At 41.6% G+C, this 25,471-nt stretch overlaps 1 protein-coding gene across 2 annotated transcripts in view; it reads left to right on the top strand.

Annotated features, from left to right (window-relative positions):
- Positions 1 to 25,471, top strand: part of LOC124286457 (UBX domain-containing protein 8-like) — a 54,871-nt gene that overhangs the window by 24,151 nt on the left and 5,249 nt on the right. For both annotated transcript variants that reach the window (XR_006901035.1, XM_046722834.1), the window contains exon 6: positions 2,461 to 2,577. Coding sequence is in view for 1 of the 2 variants with exons in the window: in XM_046722834.1 (XP_046578790.1) it covers positions 2,461 to 2,577 (117 nt within the window). In the remaining variant the exon portion in view is untranslated. The remainder of the gene's footprint in view (positions 1 to 2,460; positions 2,578 to 25,471) is intronic.

Raw genomic sequence — 25,471 nt, 5'->3', positions numbered from 1 at the left:
TGCAATTTTCGAGGGATGATTGGTGCAACTATCCCAGTAATGATTGATGCAACTATCCTAGTAATGATTGATGCAACTATCCCAGTAATGATTGGTGCCACTATCGCAGTAATGATTGGTGCAACTATCCCAGTAATGATTGTTGCAACTATCCCAGTAATGATTGGTGCAACTATCCCAGTAATGATTGATGCAAATATCCCAGTAATGATTGGTGGAATTATCGCAGGAATGATTGATGCAACTATCCCAGTAATGAGTGGTGGAATTATCTGAGTAATGATTGATACAACTATCTCAGTAATGATTGGTGCAATTTTCGAGGGATGATTGGTGCAACTTTTGCAGTAATGATTGGTTGAACAATCATAGTAATGATTGGTGCAACTATCCCAGTAATGATTGGTGCCACTATCGCAGTAATGATTGATGCAACTATCCCAGTAATGATTGATGCAACTATCCTAGTAATGATTGGTGCCACTATCCCAGTAATGATTGGTGCAACTATCCCAGTAATGATTGGTGCAACTATCCCAGTAATGATTGGTGCAACTATCCCAGTAATGATTGGTGCCACTATCGCAGTAATGATTGGTGCAACTATCCCAGTAATGATTGGTGCAACTATCCTAGTAATGATTGGTGCCACTATCCCAGTAATGATTGGTGCAAATATCCCAGTAGTGATTAGTGCAACTATCACAGTAATGATTGATGCAAATATCCCAGTAATGATTGGTGGAATTATCGCAGTAATGATTGATGCAACTATCCCAGTAATGAGTGGTGGAATTATCTGAGTAATGATTGATACAACTATCTCAGTAATGATTGGTGCAATTTTCGAGGGATGATTGGTGCAACTTTTGCAGTAATGATTGGTTGAACAATCATAGTAATGATTGGTGCAACTATCCCAGTAATGATTGGTGCCACTATCGCAGTAATGATTGATGCAACTATCCCAGTAATGATTGATGCAACTATCCTAGTAATGATTGGTGCCACTATCCCAGTAATGATTGGTGCAACTATCCCAGTAATGATTGGTGCAACTATCCCAGTAATGATTGGTGCAACTATCCCAGTAATGATTGGTGCCACTATCGCAGTAATGATTGGTGCAACTATCCCAGTAATGATTGGTGCAACTATCCTAGTAATGATTGGTGCCACTATCCCAGTAATGATTGGTGCAACTATCCCAGTAATGATTGGTGCAACTATCCCAGTAATGATTGGTGCAACTATCCCAGTAATGATTGGTGCCACTATCGCAGTAATGATTGGTGCAGCTATCCCAGTAATGATTGGTGGAATTATCGCAGTAATGATTGATGCAACTATCGCAGTAATGATTGGTGCAACTATCGCAGTAATGATTGGTGCAACTATCGCAGTAATGATTGGTGCAACTATCGCAGTAATGATTGGTGCAACTATCGCAGTAATGATTGGTGCAACTATCCCAGTAATGATTGGTGCAACTATCGCAGTAATGATTGGTGCAACTATCGCAGTAATGATTGGTGCAACTATCCCAGTAATGATTGGTGCAACTATCCCAGTAATGATTGGTGCAACTATCGCAGTAATGATTGGTGCAACTATCCCAGTAATGATTGGTGCAACTATCCCAGTAATGATTGGTGCAACTATCGCAGTAATGATTGGTGCAACTATCGCCAGTAATGATTGGTGCAACTATCCCAGTAATGATTGGTGCAACTATCCCAGTAATGATTGGTGCAACTATCCCAGTAATGATTGGTGCAACTATCCCAGTAATGATTGGTGCAACTATCCCAGTAATGATTGGTGCAACTATCGCAGTAATGATTGGTGCAACTATCGCAGTAATGATTGGTGCAACTATCCCAGTAATGATTGGTGCAACTATCCCAGTAATGATTGGTGCAACTATCGCAGTAATGATTGGTGCAACTATCCCAGTAATGATTGGTGCAACTATCCCAGTAATGATTGGTGCAACTATCCCAGTAATGATTGGTGCAACTATCGCAGTAATGATTGGTGCAACTATCCCAGTAATGATTGGTGCAACTATCCCAGTAATGATTGGTGCAACTATCCCAGTAATGATTGGTGCAACTATCCCAGTAATGATTGGTGCCACTATCCCAGTAATGATTGGTGCCACTATCGCAGTAATGATTGGTGCAGCTATCCCAGTAATGATTGGTGCAACTATCCCAGTAATGATTGGTGCCACTATCCCAGTAATGATTGGTGCAACTATCGCAGTAAAGATTGGTTGAACAATCATAGTAATGACTCTGGAAACAATCAGAGTAGCGTTTGGTTGATCTTTTGCAGTAGTTGTTGGTTGTACTATCGCAGTACTGATTGGTGGAACAATCACAGTTGTGTTTGGTTAAACTATCACAGTATTTTAGGATTATTATTAGGGTTCATGAATAGTATTTTTTGTCACAGGTGATAAAGCTGCCCGATGAGCCAGAAGAGAGTGAGGAACACTGTGTGAATGTGATACTCAGAACACCTGTCGGGAAAAGATGCAGCAGGAGGTTCCTCCATACACATACCGTGAAGGTGAGAAACTCTGCTGAATAGCACCATGGTTAAGTGTTTGCCTGTATGTAGTTGTCCCATGTTCAGATCCCTCCCTACAGATACAGGTAAGGTGAGGCTCACTGTGAGTAGCCCCGTGGTTTAGTGTTTGCCTGTATGCAGTTGTCCCATGTTCAGATCTCTCCCTACAGATACAGGTAAGGTGAGACTCACTGTGAGTAGCCCCATGGTTTAGTGTTTGCTTGTATGCAGTTGTCCCATGTTCAGATCCCTCCCTACAGATGCAGGTAAGGTGAGACTCACTGTGAGTAGTCCCATGGTTTAGCGTTTGCCTGTATGCAGTTGTCCCATGTTCAGATCCCTCCCTACAGATGCAGGTAAGGTGAGAGACTCACTGTGAGTAGCCCCATGGTTTAGTGTTTGCTTTGTATGCAGTTTTCCCATGTTCAGATCCCTCCCTACAGATACAGGTAAGGTGAGACTCACTGTGAGTAGCCCCATGGTTTAGTGTTTGCCTGTATGCAGTTGTCCTGTGTTCAGATCCTTCCTACAGACACAGGTAAGGTGAGACTCACTGTGAGTAGCCCCATGGTTTAGTGTTTGCTTGTATGCAGTTGACCCATGTTCAGATCCCTCCCTACAGATGCAGGTAAGGTGAGACTCACTGTGAGTAGCCCCATGGTTTAGTGTTTGCTTGTATGCAGTTGTCCCATGTTCAGATCCCTCCCTACAGATACAGGTAAGGTGAGACTCACTGTGAGTAGTCCCATGGTTTAGTGTTTGCTTGTATGCAGTTGTCCCATGTTCAGATCCCTCCCTACAGACACAGGTAAGGTGAGACTCACTGTGAGTAGCCCCATGGTTTAGTGTTTGCTTGTATGCAGTTGTCCCATGTTGAGATCCCTCCCTACTGACACAGGTAAGGTGAGACTCTCTGTGAGTAGTCCCATGGTTTAGTGTTTGCTTGTATGCAGTTGTCCCGTGTTCAGATCCCTCCCTTAAGATGCAGGTAAGGTGAGACTCACTGTGAGTAGTCCCATGGTTTAGTGTTTGCTTGTATGCAGTTGTCCCATGTTCAGATCCCTCCCTACAGATACAGGTAAGGTGAGGCTCACTGTGAGTAGCCCCATGGTTTAGTGTTTGCCTGTATGCAGTTGTCCCATGTTCAGATCCCTCCCTACAGATACAGGTAAGGTGAGACTCACTGTGAGTAGCCCCATGGTTTAGTGTTTGCTTGTATGCAGTTGTCCCGTGTTCAGATCTCTCCCTACAGATACAGGTAAGGTGAGACTAACTGTGAGTAGTCCCATGGTGTAGTGTTTGCTTGTATGCAGTTGTCCCATGTTCAGATCCCTCCCTACAGATGCAGGTAAGGTGAGACTCACTGTGAGTAGTCCCATGGTTTAGTGTTTGCCTGTATGCAGTTGTCCCATGTTCAGATCCCTCCCTACAGATGCAGGTAAGGTGAGACTCACTGTGAGTAGTCCCATGGTTTAGTATTTGCTTGTATGCAGTTGTCCCATGTTCAGATCCCTCCCTACAGATACAGGTAAGGTGAGGCTCACTGTGAGTAGCCCCGTGGTTTAGTGTTTGCCTGTATGCAGTTGTCCCATGTTCAGATCCCTCCCTACAGATACAGGTAAGGTGAGACTCACTGTGAGTAGCCCCATGGTTTAGTGTTTGCTTGTATGCAGTTGTCCCATGTTCAGATCCCTCCCTACAGATGCAGGTAAGGTGAGACTCACTGTGAGTAGTCCCATGGTTTAGCGTTTGCCTGTATGCAGTTGTCCCATGTTCAGATCCCTCCCTACAGATGCAGGTAAGGTGAGACTCACTGTGAGTAGCCCCATGGTTTAGTGTTTGCTTGTATGCAGTTGTCCCATGTTGAGATCCCTCCCTACAGACACAGGTAAGGTGAGACTCACTGTGAGTAGCCCCATGGTTTAGTGTTTGCCTGTATGCAGTTGTCCCATGTTCAGATCCCTCCCTACAGATACAGGTAAGGTGAGACTCACTGTGAGTAGCCCCATGGTTTAGTGTTTGCTTGTATGCAGTTGTCCCATGTTCAGATCCCTCCCTACAGACACAGGTAAGGTGAGACTCACTGTGAGTAGTCCCATGGTTTAGCGTTTGCCTGTATGCAGTTGTCCCATGTTCAGATCCCTCCCTACAGACACAGGTAAGGTGAGACTCACTGTGAGTAGCCCCATGGTTTAGTGTTTGCTTGTATGCAGTTGTCCCATGTTCAGATCCCTCCCTACAGACACAGGTAATGTGAGACTCACTGTGAGTAGCCCCATGGTTTAGTGTTTGCTTGTATGCAGTTGTCCCGTGTTCAGATCCCTCCCTTAAGATACAGGTAAGGTGAGACTCACTGTGAGTAGTCCCATGGTTTAGTATTTGCTTGTATGCAGTTGTCCCATGTTCAGATCCCTCCCTACAGATACAGGTAAGGTGAGTCTCACTGTGAGTAGTCCCATGGTTTAGTGTTTGCTTGTATGCAGTTGTCCCATGTTCAGATCTCTCCCTACAGACACAGGTAAGGTGAGACTCACTGTGAGTAGCCCCATGGTTTAGTGTTTGCTTGTATGCAGTTGTCCCATGTTCAGATCCCTCCTACAGATACAGGTAAGGTGAGTCTCACTGTGAGTAGCCCCATGGTTTAGTGTTTGCTTGTATGCAGTTGTCCCATGTTCAGATCTCTCCCTACAGACACAGGTAAGGTGAGACTCACTGTGAGTAGCCCCATGGTTTAGTGTTTGCTTGTATGCAGTTGTCCCATGTTCAGATCCCTCCCTACAGATACAGGTAAGGTGAGTCTCACTGTGAGTAGCCCCATGGTTTAGTGTTTGCTTGTATGCAGTTGTCCCATGTTCAGATCTCTCCCTACAGACACAGGTAAGGTGAGACTCACTGTGAGTAGCCCCATGGTTTAGTGTTTGCTTGTATGCAGTTGTCCCATGTTCAGATCCCTCCCTACAGATACAGGTAAGGTGAGACTCACTGTGAGTAGCCCCATGGTTTAGTGTTTGCTTGTATGCAGTTGTCCCATGTTCAGATCCCTCCCTACAGACACAGGTAAGGTGAGACTCACTGTGAGTAGCCCCATGGTTTAGTGTTTGCTTGTATGCAGTTGTCCCATGTTCAGATCCCTCCCTACAGATACAGGTAAGGTGAGACTCACTGTGAGTAGCCCCATGGTTTAGTGTTTGCTTGTATGCAGTTGTCCCATGTTCAGATCCCTCCCTACAGACACAGGTAAGGTGAGACTCACTGTGAGTAGCCCCATGGTTTAGTGTTTGCTTGTATGCAGTTGTCCCATGTTCAGATCCCTCCCTACAGACACAGGTAAGGTGAGACTCACTGTGAGTAGTCCCATGGTTTAGTGTTTGCTTGTATGCAGTTGTCCCATGTTCAGATACCTCCTACAGACACAGGTAAGGTGAGACTCACTGTGAGTAGCCCCATGGTTTAGTATTTGCTTGTATGCAGTTGTCCCATGTTCAGATCTCTCCCTACAGACACAGGTAAGGTGAGACTCACTGTGAGTAGCCCCATGGTTTAGTGTTTGCTTGTATGCAGTTGTCCCATGTTCAGATCCTCCCTACAGACACAGGTAAGGTGAGACTCACTGTGAGTAGCCCCATGGTTTAGTGTTTGCTTGTATGCAGTTGTCCCATGTTCAGATCCCTCCCTACAGATACAGGTAAGGTGAGACTCACTGTGAGTAGCCCCATGGTTTAGTGTTTGCTTGTATGCAGTTGTCCCATGTTCAGATCTCTCCCTACAGACACAGGTAAGGTGAGACTCACTGTGAGTAGCCCCATGGTTTAGTGTTTGCTTGTATGCAGTTGTCCCATGTTCAGATCCCTCCCTACAGATACAGGTAAGGTGAGACTCACTGTGAGTAGCCCCATGGTTTAGTGTTTGCTTGTATGCAGTTGTCCCATGTTCAGATCCCTCCCTACAGACACAGGTAAGGTGAGACTCACTGTGAGTAGCCCCATGGTTTAGTGTTTGCTTGTATGCAGTTGTCCCATGTTCAGATCCCTCCCTACAGATACAGGTAAGGTGAGTCTCACTGTGAGTAGCCCCATGGTTTAGTGTTTGCTTGTATGCAGTTGTCCCATGTTCAGATCCTTCCTACAGACACAGGTAAGGTGAGACTCACTGTGAGTAGCCCCATGGTTTAGTGTTTGCTTGTATGCAGTTGTCCCATGTTCAGATCCCTCCCTACAGACACAGGTAAGGTGAGACTCACTGTGAGTAGTCCCATGGTTTAGTGTTTGCTTGTATGCAGTTGTCCCATGTTCAGATACCTCCCTACAGACACAGGTAAGGTGAGACTCACTGTGAGTAGCCCCATGGTTTAGTATTTGCTTGTATGCAGTTGTCCCATGTTCAGATCTCTCCCTACAGACACAGGTAAGGTGAGACTCACTGTGAGTAGCCCCATGGTTTAGTGTTTGCTTGTATGCAGTTGTCCCATGTTCAGATCCCTCCCTACAGACACAGGTAAGGTGAGACTCACTGTGAGTAGCCCCATGGTTTAGTGTTTGCTTGTATGCAGTTGTCCCATGTTCAGATCCCTCCCTACAGATACAGGTAAGGTGAGACTCACTGTGAGTATCCCTGGGTGTTCTTACATATTTATATAGACTATGATCCTCCATTACCAGTGAATAATGGTACATAAGGGCACTATGTAGTGTAATAATGACACACTCTATTCATAGTCATGTACTGATATGAGACCATGTATATTTATGGATGTCACATGAGCTCAACTCCAAACATAAACTTGGTTGAACTTGATCTCCTTGTGTTGGGTGTGCTTTACCTGCAATGTGTCCCCACTCCAGGGCTGATTGATACATTCTGAGACTTCCATAGAAATATTTGCACTGTGAAAAAATATCAACAAAACATTTACTCATAACACATGTTATATTTGATGTTACACTTTCTCCATAAAGTACAGATTCTTGTACTTTTGTTGGGTTCAGTCCCACCCATGATTCGAATCCACACCCTCAGAGTCAGGCACCTGGTTGCCTGCACATATAGTCAGCCACTGCGGCTTTCACTAAAATTGAAGTCGGACAACTGGTAGTCTAGACCACAGACTTTGTGTACCCTTCTGTATTCAAAATATTGAATCAGCTGAGCAAATAATTATGACTGTGACAGGTCTGTGACCTATTTCTTGAAGTTTATGCTACTATAGCACCTCATAATGTCTAAAAATTCTGATGACTGTTGATTCTGACAAAGCTATTTTTAGGAGAGAGCCCTGTTGGTATTTCATGGATTATGTTAAAATAATGAAATAAATGGTGTTAGTTATGTTATCTTGTACCTGTACTGTGTACTAACTTACTGAGCGGGATTGACAAGCAGCTGAAGCATAAATTGTGAAGAACCGGGTTTAATTGTTTTGATTTGAAGACCTACATTATTCGAAACCTGGTCTTAGTGTCCCTCCTGCGTGATCTTACAGTAATATTCCTGAAAGCAGTATGACACCCAAACCACATACTCACATCAGAGGCGGATTCAGGATTTGGGAGAAGAGGGGATGCACATAAATCATGAAGCCCAAAGGTTAGGGTGAAATGCTCCTCAGGGAAAATGTTTTAGAGGGAGAGGGGTGTGCGCACCCCAGCATCCTGGGCCCCTCTGGATCCGCCCCAGTGACATTTTGTGGTTACATACATTTAAAAATTGTTATTTATCAATTTCCTCTGATTTGAATTATGCTGACAAGGTTGTTTCGTCATATCACACAGCCTGCATGTTGTGCATCAACCTAGTCTCGAGTAAGAGGTACACCTACAGAATACCGGATACTTATCGGCCATATTGTTTAGTGTCCCGACACCCTAACCCCAACCCTTAACCTTACCCTAACCCTAAACCTTACCCTAACCCTAACCCTAACCCTAAACCTTACCCGAACCCTAAGTAAACTCGCGTGTTTTCAAAGATGGCGGAAGGTATCCGGTATAGTCTTACCCCTAGTCTTTTTACAGTCTACCTCCAGCTATTGTCGGAAGGGGTTGGTGTGATTAACACAGGGATACTTGCTGTCTATAACGTAGCTTCATTGTCAGAATTAGACAGTCTTAGTAAGCCAGTAGGTTGTGACATCTGGTTTTTCAGCCGAGTGATTGTAGTTAGAATGTTTTTATGGTGTGTCCTTTCTACAAGAACCAGAAGTGTCCTGAAGTTCTGAATATCAGTATTAATCATTTATGACTACAGACTAAATATCTACCAGATATTATGTATCATTTGTATTAGTCATGTACATAATGAGTGAGAATGTAATGGTGGGAAGGAACTTTCCACTGGGATAACCAGTAGTGTGTTATCTAATCTGATCACTGGATTACAGTACTTCCCCGTTATACTGTGGCAACTGGATCAGGGTGCCGTTCCACTAACAGATCTTATCTAAGATCAATCTTAGCAAGTTACACCAATTTTACAATCCTCTTAGCTAAAAGTTACACCCGTTCCACTAACCGATCTTAGGCCGATTGTAGCCGGTCCCGATCTTACGATCCGATCCAAGCTTAGACCGAGACTCTTTCGTGCGAGAGATAGAGAAATGCGAGGAAGTAGTTTTGGAACCAAGTGTAAACGTGGAGAAAAAACCTCGAGCAAAATATTAGGGTAGTGAGCACCTTGGTTTCAGGGGCAAGTGCATGTGAACGCGCCATAAGCACATCGCGTATCTAGAATCAGTCATCATCTGAGACGCGGCCGCCTTACAATTTAGAATCTAGTCTCAGAAATCAATTTGGTCTTGAAAAACACCGTCCCTATTCTTAACCTGGCGTTGCAATATTGTTGTACAATTAATTGATTTTAGCTATCCTAAGTTGGTCATGAGCAACTTAGACTTTGGATCTTAACTTTACGATTGACTTGGGTAAGATTGGTTAGTGGAACGGTAAGCCGATCGTAACGTCACTCTAAGATTGGGATTTTAGGGTTTTACGATTGGCGTAGGGCTAAGATCGGTTAGTGGAACGGCACCCAGATGGTCAGGTTTGGTCACTTGTTTCACTCACTTTGCAATGACGATGTGGATCGTTGCTCATGATATCGATCACTGGAATGTTGAATGCAGGCTTGAATATTTACAGGATGCCTGCATATGGCTGGATATTGCTGAATCAGCTTTAAACAACAAAACACACATGTTCATCTCATTTTTTGTTTTCACACTCACATTCAGTAGTGACTGCATGATCAGACAATCCACTGATCATCTCTGATCCATGTATCTCTGTCTGTACAATAACCCCATGTATAAGGTGACCCCCTGTACAACCACCATTCAACATCAGTGCTAATATATACACTTCATCTACGACCTAATTGCGACCCTCATCTAAGCGACCCTAATTGAAGCAGCTGCCTTCGTGGTGTAGTGGTTACAGTGTCCACCCGGAGAGCAGAAGGTCGCGAGTTTGATCCCCGGCCGCCTCATACCAAAAGACGTTAAAATATGGCACTTGTTGTTCCCTGTCTGGTGCTGGGCATTAATGGGTACAACAAGGACTGTTCTGCTCGGGGTCGGTATAATGTGTCTGAGTGGGGTTTTCATACTTAACTGCGGCATGGTATGTCAGTGAGCTAGCACTATAACATATGCATGCATGCACGTCGTCATTTGAGCGAAATATTTTTAAGTATGACGTAAAACCCTCACCTCACCTCACCTCACCTCACCTCACCTCACCTCACCTCACCTCACCTCACCTCACCTCACCTCACCTCACCTCACCTCACCTCACCTCACCTCACCTCACCTCACCTCACCTCACCTAAACGAAGCACATCTTCATCACATTCATGTTCCCAATTTTGCAATAAAAACATACTTGTTACTAATGTGCAAAACAACATGAAAGCAAACTGGCTCGCTCGCTCACTCTTCATCACACAATACAGAATTTGCAATATTTGTTTTCCATTAATTTTTCATACAGTGCTTGGTGCTTTAGAACCCCACCCCACATGGTAATTGGGACACTGATATGCATTAACATCAGCGCTGACCTGTAGACTGCTGGGAACCTGCTCGGAATCCCAACATCTTAATGAGTCAGAGGTGCAGGTTGATAATCAGTACTAATTATAGCTTTGTGGTCAACACACTAGAGAAAGGTCAAGTACCAGGTATGACAAACTACTTTTGGTTCAAGTACTACAGCAGCCAGTGTATGGTTGACTCAGTTGTCATTGGTGCTGCTATTTGCTGTGCAGAGTTGCTTCCCCTGGGCATTTCCGAAACCTGCGATTGTGGGGTTTGATTCCAGCACCTTATCCCCACTTGTGGGTTCCACCAAAGTGGTAAAGTGTGTAAGCTGAGTCAAGTTGACATGACATACAGTGTGAACAATGTTCTTTGCCAACAGGCTTGTAACAAACTGAGTATTTTTCTGTCCCTGCCACTCGATTTCTCATATAGTTAAAACTCACTCACTCACTCACTCACTCAACCACCCAGCCACCCACTGGTGAAACCGATGTACAATGGTGCAACCCTTCATGGATGTTGTTAATCTGTCACAATGTCCAGTTGTTTTCTGTACATTTTACATATATGTATAGTATTTTTTGTCTTTGTATCATTGAAATATCCACGTGAAATTTTATTTCTACAGTACGTGAGACTATGATAAACAGCGTCTCTCATATTTCATGTGTATGTCAAACTCATTACGTTTTGTATGAATTGTCAGCCATTACAAATCATGAACAGGTGTATGCTATCTGTGTCAGTGACAGTTATTAAACATACATTAATTGATTAAATGCATTGATATGGAAATCTGATACAGAACATTTTATCTGATGAAGCTGGTGGACCAGTTGCAGTTCCCTGCACAGGTCACTACACCTCCCTGCTGTAGAGACCGACACCTCCCTGCTGTAGAGACCCACACCTCCCTGCTGTAGAGACCCACACCTCCCTGCTGTAGAGACCCACACCTCCCTGCTGTAGAGGCCCACACCTCCCTGCTGTAGAGACCCACACCTCCCTGCTGTAGAAGCCCACACCTCCCTGCTGTAGAGACCCACACCTCCCTGCTGTAGAGACCCACACCTCCCTACTGTAAAGACCCACACCTCCCTGCTGTAGAGACCCACACCTCCCTGCTGTAGAGACCCACCTCCCTGCTGTAGAGACCCACCTCCCTGCTGTAGAGACCCACACCTCCCTGCTGTAGAGACCCACACCTCCCTGCTGTAGAGGCCCACACCTCCCTGCTGTAGAGACCCACACCTCCCTGCTGTAGAGACCCACACCTCCCTGCTGTAGAGACCCACCTCCCTGCTGTAGAGACCCACACCTCCCTGCTGTAGAGGCCCACACCTCCCTGCTGTAGAGGCCCACAGCTTCCTGCTGTAGAGACCTACGGCTCCCTGCTGTAGAGACCCACACCTCCCTGCTGTAGAGACCCACACCTCCCTGCTGTAGAGACCCACACCTTCCTGCTGTAAAGGCCCACACCTTCCTGCTGTAGAGACCCACACCTTCCGGCTGTAAAGGCCCACACCTCCCTGCTGTAGAGGCCCACACCTCCCTGCTGTAGAGACCCACACCTCCCTGCTGTAGAGACCCACACCTCCCTGCTGTAGAGACCCACCTCCCCTGCTGTAGAGACCCACACCTCTCTGCTGTAGAGGCCCACACCTCCCTGCTGTAGAGGCCCACACCTCCCTGCTGTAGAGGCCCACACCTTCCTGCTGTAGAGACCCACGGCTCCCTGCTGTAGAGACCCACACCTCACTGCTGTAGAGCCCCACACCTCCCTACTGTAGAGACCCACACCTTCCTGCTGTAAAGGCCCACACCTTCCTGCTGTAGAAACCCACACCTTCCTGCTGTAAAGGCCCACACCTCCCTGCTGTAGAGACCCACACCTCCCTGCTGTAAAGGCCCACACCTCTCTGCTGTAGAGACCCACACCTTCCTGCTGTAAAGGCCCACACCTTCCTGCTGTAGAGGCCCACACCTCCCTGCTGTAGAGACCTACGGTTCCCTGCTGTAGAGGCCCAGTGGAAATGTTGGAGTACAAACTACACTCCACTTTGACACTGACCTGACTTAGTTTCCACAGATTAGTATTTAGTTTGATAAGGACTGGTGAAGTGTTATTTAACCATGTCATGTCCCAGCTGATAGGATGACAGCAGTTACCAAATCATAGGAATGTTTGTATGTAAGGGTCAACATAGACTAATGCTTAGTCTCTGAATATATATATTTTGATAGTAACAAATAGACCCATTTAATTGAAAAGGAGACCTAGTGAGATGGGAGATTCAGAACATGAGGAAATGTAGACTTGCTTCATTAAGGGTTTAGCATTGCAGGGAGGGCTAGGCTGTAGGGAAAATAATGAGGTTGAGGGACTGTGAGACAGACTACATTGCAGGGAGGGCTAGGCTGTAGGGACAATAATGAGGTTGAGGGACTGTGAGACAGACTACATTGCAGGGAGGGCTAGGCTGTAGGGACAATAATGAGGTTGAGGGACTGTGAGACAGACTACATTGCAGGGAGGGCTAGGCTGTAGGGACAATTATGAGGTTCAGGGACTGTGAGACAGACTACATTGCAGGGAGGGCTAGGCTGTAGGGACAATAATGAGGTTCAGGGACTGTGAGACAGACTAGGGGTTAACATTATGCACCATGTTAGCAATGGGCTTATTTGCATACATGACATACATAAGTCACTATGTATGAACACTGTCTATACCACTGTATAAATGATGCAAACAGATATGTTGTTTAAACATATTGGTTAATTGTTGTATGTGTATGCTGCAACAAACTACAAATTGTATGAAGAGTCAAGAGTAAGTTGATTTGTTTGATCAGCATTCTAGAACTTGGTGAGCCAATAATAAACCCATTCTGGTGTCCCACGCGGTGATGTTGCTGGAATATTGCTCAAAGTGGGGTAAAACTACATTCACTCACTCACTCAATAATAAAGCAAACAAATTTATGGTTAACACCTTCTTGTTTTATTGCGTAGAGCGACATTTTGGTGTAGATTCTTCCATTTCGCTTCATAATGGTGTAAAGATCTACATCAAAATGTCACTCTGGGTAATTAGCAAAACCAGTGAAGATCAGTGGTAGAATTGGTCTTCAGCAACCTATGCTTGTTGTAAGAGGCGACTAACAGGATAAGGTGGTCATTCTCGCTGATCGTATCCCAATTGTGTACATCGATGCTCTGGATTGTCGGTCAAGACTGGGTTATTTACGCATGGCCACCATATTGCTGGTATGTTGTTAATAAAGTGGAGCGTTCAACTACAAACAAACAGATGATGATTATTATTGTATGATATTTATATAGCGCACATATCCAGGCAACTAGTGCTTGCTCAAGGCGCTGGTGTTTTTTCCCTCGATCATTGAATGTCAGTCTCAACGGCACATCGTGTTATCAATCTCAACTCCCTGGGGAACAACTCTTGCAGCCACTAGGCGACCGAGTTATTGTGGCCTTCTCATCCTAACAAGGTACCCATTCACAGCTGGGTGGACTGGGACACATAGTCACAGTACTTTATCCAAGTTCACTGCACGTTGCTGTACCTGCAACTTGGTGTTTGCACGTATTCATGTGGCCACCATCTGGTCATATACCAACGGATTCGTGGGTTCTTTTAAGTGCACAGGGTTGTGTACTGTACTCTAGGGGGTGTGACAACACTGAAAGAGTCTGCACACAAAGTTGACTCCGAGGTTTTTACACCCGTTCACAGGTAGGCTCGATCCCAACACCTCAAGCTCGCTGGAATCAATAGCCTGGCACCTTAGCGAGCTCGCCCACCGCGCCCCATATGCAAGACAAGACATTGTTATCCTTAAAGTTGTATGCTTGAGTAAGTTTAGTACAAGATGTATGTGAAACAATCACACAGACCTTGTCCCGTCTGAGTACTTCTAGGTTGAATGTACTGTGTTCACATGGTACACTGGAGAAGTTGGTATATGTGTATGTTATGCTGTCTGCCATGATGTGGCATTATTTACAGTGTTATCCAATCATCAGTTCAGTGGTTAACTTTTTTTGGTTAAATTGTTTTCTGTGACTGGATGCAACAGGTGTTGTTTTAAACAGTTCTATTCTCTCTGTTTTGAATATGTTACAGTAAGACAAACACATGAATATTGTTTCATTGGAATTGCAGCTTGTGAAATGAACTTTGGACTGAGTGTTACATATACAAGACTATGCGGAACAGCTACAGAATACCGGATATCTACCAGCCATATTGTTTAGTGTCACATCACCCTAACGGTAACCCTAAACCATACCCTAACCCTAACCCTAACCTTAACCCTAACCCTAACCCTAACCCTTACCCTAACCCTAAACCATACCCTAACCCTAAACCATACCCTAACCCTAAACCTTACCCTAACCCTAAACCTTACCCTTAAACTAAACCTAACCCTAAGCTCGTGTCCTTTCGAAGATGGCGGAAGGTATCCGGTATTCTGTAGTCTTACCGACTATGGAAAGCTCTAATAAAGCTGGAGTGGATATGTGAGGAAAAAATACATATTTGTTGCATCAGTGACAATGATGTCTCATGCAATTCCCTTTTTTAACTTATATCATATGTTCCTGCATTTTATCAGGTGAAAAATTGCCCTGCTTTCTTAAGTGTTTGTGATGGATTCCACTGCTGCGGCAGGATACTCTCACCTTTTGGAGAACACCTATAAGTATCAATATGTGATAATGATATATAAATACCTATTTATGATATATTTATGATATAGTCAGAGTTGGACTTGGCTTTGAGCAGAGCATTTCTGTGATCATGGATAGACTTTTGTTGCTTTTATTTGCTTTTGTATCCATGTAAATATTCACTTGTTGTCAGGCTTGATTTTCTGAGAAATGCTTAGAGGTGCTCTATTGTACTATAGACAAATATCAATATATATTCAGACATTTATGATAGGGGGAGAGAGTAATTGTTGGGGACCCTGTGGTGTATGTGTACTGTGTAACCTTGAAGTCAAAGAACTATTCACATTTTCATGACTCTCTTAGTGCAAGCTCGTACACCTATTTCATCAGCCCAGTGGAACAGAGTTAAACTAGGATTACTCAGCTGTTTTCATTGACAGGCGTTAAGTGTGTTCACTGAATCCTTGAATAAACACGAAACAACAGTGGCGGACTACCTGTAACAAGCACTGTGTGGATGTGCTTCCTAGACATTTTATCCTCTCACAAACTGGAAGCTGACATTATGATGCAATCAAGATCATAGAGTGAGCGAGTAGGGTTTTTTATGTCATTTTAGCAGTATTTCGGCAGTATTATGGCTTTACACTACAGATCTTTAAAAACATCACACTGAGACATGCTCTATTGTTCTTATCCTGACAGATACCTGTTGAATAATAACTCACTCCTTCTATATGGTTATTATTCAAGGAAGATATCCACTCACTCACTCACTCACCCACTCACTCACTTCACACTGAGACATGCTCTATTGTTCTTATCCTGACAGATACCTGTTGAATAATAACTCACTCCTTCTATATGGTTATTATTCAAGGAAGATATCCACTCACTCACCCACTCACTCACTTCACACTGAGACATGCTCTATTGTTCTTATCCTGACAGATACCTGTTGAATAATAACTCACTCCTTCTATATGGTTATTATTCAAGGAAGATATCCACTCACTCACCCAATCACTCACTCACTTCACACTGAGACATGCTCTATTGTTCTTATCCTGACAGATACCTGTTGAATAATAACTCACTCCTTCTATATGGTTATTATTCAAGGAAGATATCCACTCACTCACCCAACTCACTCACTTCACACTGAGACATGCTCTACTGTTCTTATCCTGACAGATACCTGTTGCATAATAACTCACTCCTTCAATATGGTTATTATTTAAGGAAACTCACTCACTCACTCACTCACTCACTCACTCACTCACTCACTCACTCACTCACTCACTCATCCACCCACCCTACTTTACCATACTCTGACATAAAACATTTTAACCTATTTTTCCTATTTTACATAATTCCTGAACTTATTGACTGAGTTATTTAACCAGCACCTGCTATGACAGATAGACTGGGGTGCTAGTGTAAAACCCTGTCTTGTTAACACACCTACAGTGGAGAAAGATTGTGTGACTGGTGAGAGGCACAGTAATTCACCTCAAGGCAAGGAAAAGTTTTCACTCGTGTATTGGTGGTCGGAAAATCTTGCTTTTTATCTTGTGGATTTATCAGGAGAGGTGGTCGTACGATTCATTTATGAATGAAGATAATCATACATTACGCTGGCACGTTTCTTCTCATTCTCGTCGGACAATGACCTTTATATCTTGATCACAGCTGGACATGTTGTATAAAATTTACATGTAGTACAGACCGCCTCCGTGGTGTAGTGGTTAGAGCATCCGCCCGGAGAGTGGAAGGTCGCGGGTTTCGATCCCCGACCGCGTCATACCAAAAGACGTTAAAATTTGGTCCTTGTTGGTCCCTGTCTGGTGCTCGGCATAAATGGGTACAATATAAGGACTGGTTGGCTCGGAGTCAGTATAATGTGTCTGAGTGGGGTATTCATGCTTCACTGCGGCATGGTATCTCAGTGGGCTAGCACTATAAAACCAGCTTCAGTCTGGGCTAGTACAAGCAGCCGCACATACACATACACACGCATGCACGTCGTCATATGAGCGAAATATTCTCAAGCATGACGTAAAACCCAATTTCACCTCACCTCACCTCACATGTAGTACAAGGAAGAGAACATACTAAGTTGGTGCAAGACTAACAGATCATATTCATACAGAAAATGGTGAATCTTGGACACACCTAAATAATAAAGTCTTTATGCTTCTTGTTGGTGGATTATTTTAATAATGTTTGCTCACAATTAAATATTATGTTTTTTAAACTAGACAAACTTCATTACTTGCTTTATGTATCTGCCTGACAATTTTTTGACATTTTATATAATATTCTGTGACGTGTAACCTTTTACATCAAGATGTACAGTTATTTTAGCATATTCTCTTCAAACCATTTGCTTTAATAAAATCTTCATTTATTGGTGACAGAATTGGCATGTTTCATGCAAAAATTATTATACATAGGACTTGATTTTAGTTCATTATTTTCCTCTCCTAAATTCCTGTAGTTAGGAATAGTTACGAAAAAATGAATAATTAAATTGGAGTTGCCTAAAAGTGATACCTGTTTTGTTCCTATTCCTAAATGTTTTTCGTGTTTTATATATTTGAAAGCTCAGGAAGTATGAAGGCTCTTTTTTGTTGAAATACATCCCACAATACTTGGAGCTTCTGCCATGGCCCACTAAAGTTAAGTGTCCCATAAGTGTGGTGACACAAGCATTACTTATATGTATGGAGTAATCATATGGAATGTACTGGAACACAGGTAACATGCTCGGTCACAGTGACACACGTGGCCTTCACCTTCGAAGCTTTATCAGTAAAACTTGTAAGGTGTGCTTGCAACATCTATTACATTTATACATGAATGAAGTCATTAATGAAAAAGTTGAGATGAGATTAGCCACTGCTCTTGAAAATGCTTTTGAATGCTTATGCTGACAGTACATAATTTACATGATGCAATGTTCTTGAAACCAAGAGACGGTTAAATTGTTGCCCTCATCTTGACCTTGTTCTGTATGAAATTTTCATGTGTTCATATGGGGGTGGAATTTACATATATGTTTAGCAAAAGCACACTAAAACTGGAAAATTTGAAGTTTCTTCATTTATTAACATTTTATTGGATGAAATATTTTTACATTTTCATAACTTAGACCTCTACAGTCTTAACTATTTGATCGTATACTCCTACAATATCTTTCTATACATCTGAAGACGTGGAAGGCAACTACTTTGTCAAATGATTTGTTTCCCTTTTCTTTACCACCCCAGAAGATCAGGGTTAGAATTAATCTTCAGTAACTCATACTTGTTGCAAGAGGCGACTGACCGGATCGGGTGGTCAGGCTTGCTGACTTGGTTGACACATGTCATCGGTTCCCAATTGCGCAGATCAATGCTCTTGTTTGGTCCAGACTCGATTATTTACAGACCGCTGCCATATAGCTGGAATATTGCTGAGTGCAGCGTAAAACTAAACTCACTCACTCACCTTTACTTTACCATGTCTATTTGCGAATTTTGACTTTTTAACCAAAAAAAAATATTTATTTATATATTCTATATTTATCATAATTGAAATGTAATCATTGTAGAAATTTTCAAATTTCATCCATACAATCTATTAATACATGCTAAAACCTTACAGATACCAAAAGGGATTTTAGTGATTTCCTCTCCTTTTCCAAATTATATTTTGAACATTGCATTATGATATGTAGGTCGTAACTCATCTTAGACCGTTTATTTTTGGAACACTGTTTCTCATCTCTGACAGTGATATACCTGTTAAATATTGGTGTTGCTGTCAACAATTAAATGCTTTTGTTGCATACAAGATGTACATTTTGTGTACTGCATCAGTAACTCACAGCCCTGAATTGCATACATATATCCTAATTGGCGATAATTTTTATATATGTCAGAGATTTGAATACATAATGATGCTATACTTCAGGTTTCAAAGTGTGAAATTCAAACATCTACTTCCTGATGTATCATTGAATGATAGAACAAATATTTCAGGACATAATGCTGAATATTGTAAAGAGAAAAGATATATATGACAGTCATCACCTGTTCTCCAACAAGAGCACGCAGGATATTTGCAATGTGACTTTCGGAAACTCTAATAGATTGTTGTTGAATGAACCGATTCAATTATATACATCTATTTTTGTAGATTCATACATTGTTATCACTTTTAGCTTGATAACGATGTAAGAATCTAGATCGAAACGTCGCTTAACACAATAAAACAGAAGTTGTCATCCATAAAGTTGTATGTTTCATTTGTAAGATGCATTGATATACATTTCAAACATGTACTGTTTGTATTCACACCTGATTTATTTTGCTTGACTTCACACATTGTCCCCTTCATGTACAATGGGATCACAACGCTCAAGTTGTCCTTGCCATCAAAGAAGTTAACTGATTTAGATTGGCGGTAGATTAGCTCATCAACGCGCCGAAGACCGGAGTTGATTCCCCACATAGGTACAATGTGTGAAGCCAATTTCTGGTTTTCCCCGCCTTGAAATTGCTGGAATATTGCTAAAAGCGGCACAAAACTATACTCACTACACACTCCAGCTCTCTCAAGCTTTGATTACATGGACCAATGTAAACAGTGAGTATGCAATGGAAAGAATTTTTCACATTTTAGAATGTTTTCTCAATAAAAGTTGAACAGATGGAAAGCATCTGTTGGACTGTGTTAGATGTGGTAATACTGCCTATACTGTTTGTATACACTGTTCTAGTACTTTTGGGGTTAAGTCCCATTCGGAATTCAAACACTCAGCAATCTAACCCACTCAGCCACCGTGGGTTGAGCATTCATAGCTTTCGGCCATGGGAGCCATGCCACTCTACACTTGTCAGAAGGTTTCACAAAGTATGTGATTTAGACTACTAGTTGTTCGACTTCCATTTTGTGGAAGCCGCGAGAACTGCTGAATCTGCTGTAATACTTTACACAAACATAACATGGGCATTGAAAGCAAGTAGTAAAGTAACTTTATAAGCTAACGTGAAGTGAGAACCCTAAAGTCAACTATGCAAGCCTTTCAAGGGTTTGTTCTGCATGATGTCATATCACTTATTGTGATGCAACAATTTTGCAAAATTTCAAGCTGTCTGGTGTCCCAAATACTTGAAACACAATTACTGTGTAAATTCCTGTCATGTTTGTGAAATAATAACTGTAAATATTAGCATTCACCGTGTTGAGGCTGTCAAAACGACAGTTTGAATCAGATGGGGCTTATTGTAAATTGATGTCCTCTGACTGACCAATCAGATTCAAGTAATTTATAAACCCATGGCATAATAATGTATACACTGTGGTCTGTATTCAGTGTTGTATATACTGTAGTAAACATCCTGTTGGGTACATGGTCTACTGTGGTCTGTATTCAGTGTTGTATATACTGTAGTAAACATCCTGTTGGGTACATGGTCTACTGTGGTCTGTATTCAGTGTTGTATATACTGTAGTAAACATCCTGTTGGGTACATGGTCTACTGTGGTCTGTATTCAGTGTTGTATATACTGTAGTAAACATCCTGTTGGGTACATGGTCTACTGTGGTCTGTATTCAGTGTTGTATATACTGTAGTAAACATCCTGTTGGTCTACTGTACATGGTCTACTGTGGTCTGTATTCAGTGTTGTATATACTGTAGTAAACATCCTGTTGTTGGTACATCCTGTTGGTCTACTGTGGTCTGTATTCAGTGTTGTATATACTGTAGTGTAGTAAACATCCTGTTGGGTACATGGTCTACTGTGGTCTGTATTCAGTGTTGTATATACTGTATAAATGATCACTGTGGTCTGTATTCTGTTGTATATACTGTAGGTGTACATGGTCTACTGTACTGTAGTAAACATCCTGTTGGGTACATGGTCTACTGTGGTCTGTATTCAGTGTTGTATATACTGTGGTCTACTGTGGTCTGTATTCAGTGTTGTATATACTGTAGTAAACATCCTGTTGGGTACATGGTCTACTGTGGTCTGTATTCAGTGTTGTATATACTGTAGTAAACACCCTGTTGGGTACATGGTCTACTGTGGTCTGTATTCAGTGTTGTATATACTGTAGTAAACATCCTGTTGGGTACATGGTCTACTGTGGTCTGTATTCAGTGTTGTATATACTGTAGTGTGGTCTGTATTCAAACATCCTGTTGGGTACATGGTCTACTGTGGTCTGTATTCAGTGTTGTACATGGTCAGTGTTGTATATACTGTAGTAAACATCCTGTTGGGTACATGGTCTACTGTGGTCTGTATTCAGTGTTGTATATACTGTAGTAAACACCCTGTTGGGTACATGGTCTACTGTGGTCTGTATTCAGTGTTGTATATACTGTAGTAAACACCCTGTTGGGTACATGGTCTACATGGTCTGTATTCAGTAGTTGTGTGGTCTGTATTCACTGTAGTAAACATCCTGTTGGGTACATAATATACTGTGGTCTGTATTCAGTGTTGTATATACTGTAGTAAACACCCTGTTGGGTACATGGTCTACTGTGGTCTGTATTCAGTGTTGTACATATACTGTACTGTAGTAAACACCCTGTTGGGTACATGATTGTACATGCTGTTGTGTACAGTGTTGTATAGTATCCTGTTGGGTAAACACCTACATGATCTTGTATTCAGTGTTGTATATACTGGTACATGATTGTACATAAACACCTAGTCCTGTTGGGTACATGTGTGTCTGTATTCAGTGTTGTATATACTGTAGTAAACACCCTGTTGGGTACACCCTGTATTTGTACATGGTCTACACACCCTGTTGGGTGGTCTGTATTCAGTGTTGTATATACTGTAGTAAACACCCTGTTGGGTACATGATTGTACATGCTGTGTACTGTTGTGTGGTCTGTATTCAGTGTTGTATATACTGTAGTAAACACCCTGTACATGCTGTTGTGTACAGTGTTGTATATACTGTAGTAAACACCCTGTTGGGTACATGATTGTAAACACCCTGTTGTTACATGATTGTACAGTGTTACAGTGTTGACTGTAGTTAACACCCTGTAAGGTACATGATTGTACATGCTCACCCTGTTGGGTACATGATTGTAGTGTGATGTGGTAAGGAAAGCCAGTGTGATAAATAGAGAATCTCACCCAAGTGTCTACTGATATCAATGATATCAACACGAGTTGATAGAGCTACAAATATTTTTACCTTTATCAACGAGTGTTGATATATTTGATATCAGTAGACACGAGGGTGAGATTCTATTTATCATCAAAAATCATTCTTCATTAGTTTTCAATGAAAAATGTACATCTCTCAACACTGTACTACCATTAGATTTGCTGTGCAAAGATGTCATAGCATTGTGACGTCATCAAGTTGATGACGTCATAGCATTGTCAGGGCATTGTACAAAATCTACTGTCAAAACGATATCTCCAAGGAGATATTGTCTGATCTCACACAAGTGATATCTACTGTGGAACACAGTTTTGGATGATAAACAAGCACATCCTATAATAATATTGTATGATGTCAGATGAGCTTGGTGATCCATATCAGGAGGGAATGACACAGCACTAATACACACGCTAACATTACCTAACAGGTTGTGACAACAGGAAGGGGCTGCTGGGAAGTTTCTTAAGTGGGGGAATGCATTCTTACATTCAGCTGGTGTATTGACATTGTGTTAACCACAGGCTGTGACCTCAACTAATGTAACTCATTCTGGTATATATAAGGAATAAGACTAGCATGAAAACAGGGAGCATAAGTATTATTGATAAATTAAGCATCATGGTTGTTAGACGAACTGTTCTGGTATTGCTCTGCACTCATCAATATTCCAGCTCTGTAATGTTGGCCTGTCAATAATTGAGCCTGGACTGTGCTGCATATATTGACTGGCAATGGTGACTGGTGTCCATCTTTGTTGTGGTTATTGATAAAACACTGTCATCAGAGTCACAGAGTTGTGTCCATGTCCTGGATGAGTGGATACTTACTGGTATCTGGAACAAATATGTATATATGGTATTGATGAGGTCGGAGGTGAGGAGACAGATAGGTTAACATGTGTAGGTTTGGTGGCTATGGGGGATATCATTTACTTCAGGTAGAATCATAAACTTACAAAAGGATGAAGATCATATTTTGTATATCATTGTATAAATAATTACAAAAGGATGAAGCTTATATTATTTATATCATTGTTTTATATAATTACAAAGGATGAAGATCATATTTTGTATATCATTGGATGCATGAAGATCATTATATCAGTTACAAATGGATGTATATCATTGTTTTATGAAGATTATATTTTGTATATCATTGTTTTATTTAATTACAAAGGATGCATGAAGATCATATTTTTGAATATCATTGTTTTATTTAGTTACATAAGGATGATCAAGATCATTTACAAAGGATGAAGATCATATTTTGTATATCATTGTTTTATATAGTTACAAAGGATGAAAATCATATTTTGTATATCATTGTTTTATATAATTACAAAAGGATGAAGATCATATTTTGAGTATCATTGTTTTATATAGTTAATTACAAAGGATGAAGATCATATTTTGTATATCATTGTTTTATTTAATTACAAAGGATGCATGAAGATCATATTTTGTATATCATTGTTTTATATAGTTACAAAAGGATGAAGATCATATTTTGTATATCATTGTTTTATTTAATTACAAAAGGATGCATGAAGATCATATTTTGTATATAATTGTTTTGCATAATTACAAATGAACCAATCTCTTCCACAAAATTGTGAAATATATCAGAGTATTTTCTGTCTACTGCATCTCACTTAACTAATGGTAAAATTTGCTAAACGTTTATGAAATCCAAACGGAAGAATTTAAATGTTTACTGAAGAATTTATGTATTATAGGTCTATGACCTTTACAACATCATAATCTGCCTGTCTAAACGTCTGGAAGAGTGAGTGGCTGGATGCTATGGCTGGATGATGGCTGGATGATGGCTGGATTAAAGTAAGGATATATGGGTTGATTAGATCAGGGGATGGAGTTTTCACTGAAGTGTTCAACGACATAAACAACAACAGAAAATAAAAATAAAATAAAAATAAAGCCAAAACTACAAAAACATCACATCCAGATGTTTTACACCATCAGTTCAGTGTGCTATGTCACAACATCTTCGCTGATGGTTCACGTTCCCAGGTAATGCATTGACGAGTGATGTATAACACAGTGGCAGCACCCTGTGACATGTGTTCAGTATAGAACCACCTGGACTATTGAATTGCTGAGTCACTGTTGCATTAACTTCAATAGTAAACGTGCCAAGGCAGTCCACTATTTATATTCATATACGTGAACACAGACTTATGATAATGCCTGTAGCTGATGTAATTGAAATGTTGTTGACAAAAAATTTTTTAGCAGTAGGTGAGAGAGTTTATATGCATTGAACTTTCAAACAGAATTATGACAAAAAGAAGTAACTTATGCGAGTGAACAAGGGATCTATCATCACTACATGAATATTTAAAAGTATTTGTCAAGCATGTTAGACATGGCAATTGTAGTAATTTCTAGTAAAAATATTTGTCATCAGAGTTTAATACACTGTTTATGAGCTGCCAGTACAGTGGGTATATGACAAAAACAAAATTGTAAGTTTGTCTTACTTTACTCCAGTATAAATTCACTAGAATAAAAGAAGGGCAATCTCATAATTTGGTATGTCCTTTCCTTATATGAATTTATGCAGGTGGAACTACACTATAGCTGATGTACGTATATATTAAGAGCACTAAAAAATAGTAGGTAGGGTGCTCTAGCCATGTTGACAAGCCATGCTGGTACAATGAGGCCTTAAGTAGTCTCCCTTTGTAGGTCACCGTCATAGCACATGGTGGTGAACTGAATAAAGGTTGCATCAGTCTGTCGAGTTGGGGACACACCTCGGTCACATGAACTCACTTGAACTATTCCCTGATGACTTTTCAAATGAATAATTCTGTTCACTATATTAGTGTTTTTGTTTTGTACTGACGACCTTGCCTCTATTATGTTCAAAAGACTATTTTCGATAGAGATCTTTCTGAGGGAATTAGACTTATTGTTAATAAAAGTTGTGAAAATAAGGGGTCAGGCATT

This window comes from Haliotis rubra, unplaced genomic scaffold (assembly GCF_003918875.1).
Source record: "Haliotis rubra isolate DU_JTF1 unplaced genomic scaffold, ASM391887v1 Scf383, whole genome shotgun sequence".
Taxonomy (NCBI): domain Eukaryota; kingdom Metazoa; phylum Mollusca; class Gastropoda; order Lepetellida; family Haliotidae; genus Haliotis; species Haliotis rubra.
The sequence above is the reverse complement of the archived record's forward strand: the minus strand, read 5'-3'. Positions and strand labels throughout refer to the sequence as shown.